The 6982-nt window shown below is 41.3% G+C and overlaps 1 protein-coding gene across 1 annotated transcript in view; it reads right to left on the reverse strand.

Moving 5' to 3' along the window:
* Nucleotides 1-1253: 1253 nt before the first annotated feature.
* Nucleotides 1254-6982, reverse strand: part of LOC307264227 (phosphatidylinositol 4-kinase beta-like) — a 57419-nt gene continuing 51690 nt past the window's right edge. Inside the window, exons 17-18 of the mRNA XM_080045539.1 lie at nt 5799-5919; nt 1254-5046 (exon numbers count right to left, since the gene is read on the reverse strand). Coding sequence (XP_079901665.1) covers nt 4865-5046; nt 5799-5919 — 303 coding nt within the window. The 3' untranslated portion in view covers nt 1254-4864. The remainder of the gene's footprint in view (nt 5047-5798; nt 5920-6982) is intronic.

Raw genomic sequence — 6982 nt, forward strand, 5'->3', positions numbered from 1 at the left:
ATAAAATAATTCGTCAATTTGAGTAATTATTATTTTGGTATGATGTAAGAGAGGAAAACATTTAGTAGGCTATTGAAACTCGCCCCTGAAGTATGGAAGCCCCAAACGGACAAAAATCATACATTTGATTTCTTCTGTTTTCACAATATGAAAAGTTAATTTGAGTTGTTTCGCAGAGATAACAAAGATAACTTAATGTTTTGGTCATTTTATAACTGACAGAGGACTTCGACACTCCTTTAAACGGGTCAAAAAAAGTGTACTTTTTGCATTCTTTTGTGCTTTATTATCAATTTAACAAAATGTATGCCATGATTTTAGCAAAATAAAAAGTTTGTGATGTATGTTTGTACAAAGAATTTTTTTCCAAGCCACACAAATACAAAAGTTAAAAATTTCAAGATACCAAAAAAAAAAATGTAACCCATAATCTTGGCAAAACAACAGTTTGTCCGAGTGACAATGACAAATTTATTTCGGTAAAACAAAACAAAATTGAAGGAGAATGAATGAAAAATGTATCAGAAAAACCCCCAAGATTCAACGATAAGTCGACTATGTTAATTCAAAATCGCCTTAGAAAAAAATGTATCCAAATTTCTCGGTAAAACAAAAAAATTGTAATTTCAAGATAACGTCAAACTGTAGGCTATCAGTGTTCTCTACGAAACAACTCAAATGACCTTGTTCTGACTGAAAAAACACAGATAATAAAATGCATCGTCCCATGTCCCTCTGAGGCTTCCATACTTCAGTAAATCAAATGGTTTTATATGTAAAAGCACTTTTTCGTCTCCCTCCCTCCGTTGCATTGATAAAGAGTTTCGTACCTTCTGTAGTACGTCACAAGGCATCGAGTCACAGGAACACTACAGTTCATTTACATACAATGTACATATTCACAAGTCATACAGAAGAGTGTGTGTGTGTGTGTATATCAGTCTTTCTGTGTGTGTGTGTGTGTGTGTGTGTGTGTGTGTGTGTGTGTGTGTGTGTATATATATCAGTGTGTGTATGTGTGTGTGTGTGTGTATGTGTGAATCAGTCTGTGTGTGTGTATATATATCAGTCTGTGTGTGTGTGTGTGTGTGTGTGTGTGTGTGTATGTGTGAATCAGTCTGTGTGTGTGTGTATATATATCAGTCTGTGTGTGTGTGTGTGTGCATGTGTGTGTGTATATATCAGTGTCAGTCTGTGTGTGTGTGTGTGTGTGTGTGTGTGTGTGTGTATCAGTCTTTCTGTGTGTGTGTGTGTGTGTGTGTGTGTGTGTGTGTGTGTGTGTGTGTGTATATCAGTCTGTGTATGTGTGTGTGTGTGTGTGTGTGTGTGTGTGTGTGTGTGTGTGTGTGTGTGTGAGTATTTTTGCGATTTAAGTTGCGATTCTGGTAAACTTTTAGTCGCAGCTCGAGCGAGAGAAAGTAGCATCGGAGCTAACGGTTAGCATGACATTAATAACACACACACACAAACAATGTGCTTTCTCCTTCAATAGCAGGGGTTCAATAGACACACACACACAAAATAAACATTAGAACAGATGAACGTCCAACTGTTAGTCACACGAAAATAACATAATATATATTGGCTGTATTCCAGTGAGAAGCTTGAAGAATAATTTTTACATTTACAAAGTCGCTAAGAAAAGCTAACGAAACAAGCAACTAACTGTAGGCTACGCACAAGCATAAAAACTAGAACTGGGATTAGGATTAACAAACGTTTAAAGCTGGGGTGGAGGATTTGGGGAGAAAATGGCAGTTGGGATAGAGATTTGAATCCAAATACCTCAACCGCTCCACTTGTTCTCTTTGGTCCCTCCCCTATGGTCGCTCCCTGACACGCTCTACACACCAACAAAATCGTGCCAAAGTGAATGGACAGTCCCAACAACCAATAAGAACAGAGAATCGGAGCCTTGCTCTGATTGGTCAAAGTGTACAGCTCATGTTAACTTTGACCAATCAGAAATCATATACCCCAGCTTTAACTGAATTTAATAGTAGAAAAATTGGTAGTTAAACTGCAAAAACATTGTGCTAACTTGAAGCTAAATAGCAAGTTCATTGTAAACCGGATTTCATATAAATAGGTTCAGAATCAACAGAGTTACAGTCAATTTTGTAGTGAAAAGTCGGCATTTCTCCCGTACGATTTCTACCAGAGGACTTTTTTTTTTTTTTTCCGCATATTTTATGAAGTTTGTCCCAGTGGTGTAGCCGTAGATAGCCGTCAAAGATGGCGGCCGTTCTGACCAGTTTACAGGCTCATTTTCCGAAATTTTTAAATAAAATTATTTCGATTATTTGTTGTGTTCTTAGTATTTTAATCTCTTTTAATGTCTCATCGGCGAAAACGCAGTATTTTCTTTAACCTAAACAATATGTTTATACTCATGTTAAAAGCTGCTCTGAGGAACTTTCAGTGTGTGTTAATTCTAGCGCCCCCTTTGGGACAAAAGCGGTAGTGTTTTTACCACGCCAGCTGTTGTTCCTGGGTGAGCGTATATACCCATGACAAAGGCATTAAGAAAAACTATATAAAAATAGCATTCTTTAGCACTGATGGTCTCGTTTGCTGTTACATGTAATTTATGATCATCAGAGGAAAAATGAGACTGTTTCAGAAATATTTAAAAGTTCCTCGTAGAGACTTTAAGATCACTGGAATTAAGCCGTGAAAGTGTTTTAAGTGTTAAATTCAGACGATTACAAATATGTCTGTTTTTAGTGGGAAAAAAAGCATTCACATATTTAGGAAAACTTTCTGTCAGCCAGAAATAATTCCGCAGTTTAATCTCAGGAATGTCTGTCTCCAGGGCAACAATTTAAAGTCACACTGTGTAGTTTCAGAGGAGAGGAGGGGGGTTTGTTTACATCCACAGAGCCTGCAGTGAGTTTTCTAAACATATTTACTCTACATGTAATTCTTAGTATTGAATAATTCTATCATCATAAATCGAATTATTTTGAGGAACCTGGAACCAAACGTAAGACTAGAATATGTTTGTAAACCAAACTGTGGGCCCTGCTGCTGTAAACAACAACAGTGAAACAGTAACTTTTCAGGAAGCTTTCTAACTTCCAACAGTGTTCCAGGGATCACATTTTCCTGTGAGGAAAGTTTGTTTATTCAGTTATGAGAATATACCTTAGAAAATGTTTCACTTCTCTCACACACACAAAGTTACACACTGCAGCTTTAAATGTAAATATATAAACGATAGCAGACACAGTTAGAGGACCATGGCGTCAACACTGTAGAGTTTGTTATTGTTAGCGTATTTAAGTGTTAAAGGTGGAGCCAGTGATTCTGGAGAACGCTTGTTACTAATTTTTTTTTTGTCAAAATCAGTAAATATCTCCTCATGATCCGCTACCTGTCTGTACTGTGTGTGTGTGCGCTGAAAAGTGTTAATACACGGCCTAGGCTCTGTAAACTGGTATGTTGCTAGCTAGACAGGTAGTGGATCATGAGGAGATATTCACTGATTTTGACAACAAGCGTTCTCCAGAATCACTGACTGCACCTTTCAAGTTTCAGCAAAAAAAAATCTCGTTCTGAAATTGCACGCGGACCTTCAGTTAGACGGTAGAGAACATGTAAGTTAATCACAGACAAACAGGCACATTAAACTAACTGATGAATTAACGGGTTTTTAAAATCGGTTATTTTGTTGACAGAAACGTCAACACACAAAGGAATTCTGCTGGAAGTGTAAACTGCTCTCAGACGCCATCTTGAATATTTCAGTCGAGTTTATTTTCTCTCGGAAAATACAGAGAGAAACATTTAGAATTTTGTGCTTTTTATGAATTTTTCACATGATTCCGTCGGTTATAACCTTAAAACTAAGACTCTATTCCCGCTAAACAACACCTCTTTCTATCATCATATTTTAAATCTCAATTTCATTTTTTGTTCCCCCTCAAAAGCGGACCCTATATAATATTCCATCGTAAAATGTATTTTTCAGGATGTATAAACTGACGTGGAAAAGTCTAATTCTTCCCAGCTGCCTTTGAACGCAGCAAAACAAAACTGAATTCAAAGTTTAAGCCAGTAGATTCCAAAATGGCCGCTGAATCGCAACCAACCAATCAGCTGTTAGTAAAAGGGTGTGATGGCATCGGCGCAGTTGGTCACATGATGTCGTTGGAATGCGGTGATGTCACGGTGATGTCACATATTGAATCGAGTCGCAGAGAGTTTGATGGTGAGCGTCCGCCATCTTGTTATAAAGTTATAAACCTTAAAATGGCGACCTGCAAATGAAATCCTGTAAAAATACCAACCAGTAATCAGCTGTTAGTAAAAAGGACGGGTGATTCCGTTTGGAATGCGGTGACGTCTCATGATTCCGTACGGCTTGGTGATTATAACCTTCCAACCAATCGGCTGCTAGTAAAGTAAAAGATGTCATCGTTGTCATTGGTTTAGTTGGTCACATGATCCCGTACTGGAATGAGCGACCTCATGTGTAATCACGTTATAACCTTCCAACCAATCGGCTGCTAGTAAAAAGATCTGATGTATTGGAACACGGTGACGTCACAGGTCACATGGTCAGGGTCAGGTCACATGATGCCATTGGTGAGCGACCTCATCGATCACATGATGCCGTTGGTGACATCACAGGTCACATGACGCCGTTGGTGACGTACAGCTTGGTGGTGTATCAAGTTATAACCTTCCAACCAATCGGCTTGTAGTAAAAGATCTGATGTCATCGTTGTCATTGGTTTAGTTGGTCACACGATGCCGTTGGTGACGTCACAGGTCACATGACGCCGTTGGTGATGTCACAGGTCACATGATCCCGTTGGTGACGTCACAGGTCACATGATCCCGTTGGTGACGTCACAGGTCACATGATCCCGTTGGTGACGTACTGGAAGGAGTCGTAGAGCTTGGTGGTCAGGGAGCGCACCGAGCCGTCCACCATCGTCTCCACCAGAACCTGCAGCTGCTCCTCGGTCAGAGACATGTGGAAACGCTCCTTCAGCCCTCTGATGGTGCTGCTGCCATGGAAACAGGCCAGATGGGAGCCTGGGGGGGCGGGGGGGGGCGGGGGGGGGGGGGGCGGGGGAGGGCAATACAGAGAACAGAAAAAAAATATTATTCTAGAGCTTTTTTTAAATTATTATTTTGGGGCCTTTTCCCCCTTTTAGACAGAGTGTAGAGACAGAGATGAAATGTGTCAGAGAGGGGAATGACATGCAGAGAACGACCCGGGCTGGATTCTAACCCGGGTCTGCTGTGAAGAGGACAGACAGACAGACAGACAGACAGACAGACAGACAGACAGACAGACAGACAGACAGACAGACAGACAGACAGACAGACAGAGAACGACCCGGGCTGGATTCTAAACCGGGTCTGCTGTGAAGAGGACAGACAGACAGACAGACAGACATACAGACAGACAGACAAGACAGACAGACAGAAAAGACAGACAGAGAACGACCCGGGCTGGATTCTAACCCGGGTCTGCTGTGAAGAGGACAGACAGACAGACAGACAGACAGTGTGTGTGTGTGTGTGTGTGTGTGTGTGTGTGTGTGAGTGAGTGAGTGAGTGAGTGAGTGAGTGAGTGAGTGAGTGAGTGAGTGAGTGAGTGAGTGAGTGAGTGAGTGAGTGAGTGAGTGAGTGAGTGAGTGAGTGAGTGAGTGAGTGAGTGAGTGAGTGAGTGAGTGAGTGAGTGAGTGAGTGAGTGAGTGAGTGAGTGAGTGAGTGAGTGAGTGAGTGAGTGAGTGTGTGTGTGTGTGTGTGTGTGTGTGTGTGTGTGTGTGTGTGCGCACCTTGCTGCATTATCTCGACTATCTGCAGAACTTTCTCCATGTGTTTGCGAGCGGCGATGATTCCCTGCAGCATCAGCATCTTATAGTAGATGAACATGTCTCCATCCAAACCGCCCATCACCTGGGGGGGGGGAGGGAGGGAGGGAGGGGAGGGGGAGAGAGAGGGGGGGAGGGAGGGAGATAGAGAGAGGGCGGGATGGGGGGAGAGAGAGAGAGGGAGGGAGAGAGAGAGAGAGACACACACACACACACACAAACAAACACAGTTAAACATACAATCAGTTTCACTGTAATCTTAAACTGCAATTCAGCTTTTACTTGCGGACATAAATAATCCAATGTTAATTTCATTACCAATAACTCAGATGAAACATTTTCTTTAACAATCTTTTTTAAGTTAAGTTGACGATCTTAAAATAAATGTTTGATAGTAAAAAACTATGATGAAAAGTCCCTGTGAGCACAAATCCACTAACTCCTTTTAGCTATGTCATCTGGGGAGTTAGTTGAATGATAGTTAATCATCTGAACATCTGGGTTGGTCTGTTTTGCTTTTGTTTTTGAAATTAAAAACATAAAATTATGTAAGAATTTTGTGCACGAATATTGTTCCCAATGAAATACACTTAAAGGAATACTTCACCCATACTGAACCAGCGTTCTATCATTAATAAAATCACTATTATAATATAATGAATGAGGTTTTTCTTCCCTCAGTCTTCCCTTGGCCCAGCTGTCCTGTTAATCCTAACCCTTAGGGCCCACTCACACTATGGCCGTTTGCCTGTTCCGTGCTGCAGGAAGATTCAGCACGATCCCCCCCCCCCCCCTCCCCACTCCCCCCCACTGGCCTGTGCTCACACTGCTCGTGGCCTGGGCACGTTTGCACCTTGCCTTCGTCACCGTGCGCGTTTAGGATTTGGAGCGTAGTCTTGTACGCTATACGACTGTTTGTGAATATTTTCATCCGGCCAAATCATATATTCCACTTCCTCATTAGAGCAACGAGAATCCTTAAGCTATTGTTTTTTTTTTAAATGTAGCCTTGACGTAATAGGTTGCGGTGGACAGTCTCATATTTGTGCAGCACGCTGTTTATTATTAATATAACGGCCCGTCATCAGACCATACGTACCGGATGGTTTTATACACACACACATCGCTCCATCAAATCCAAGTCAGAA

The sequence above is a fragment of the Ammodytes marinus genome (assembly GCF_949987685.1).
Source record: "Ammodytes marinus genome assembly, chromosome: 17".
In the NCBI taxonomy this organism is placed as follows: Eukaryota; Metazoa; Chordata; class Actinopteri; order Uranoscopiformes; family Ammodytidae; genus Ammodytes; species Ammodytes marinus.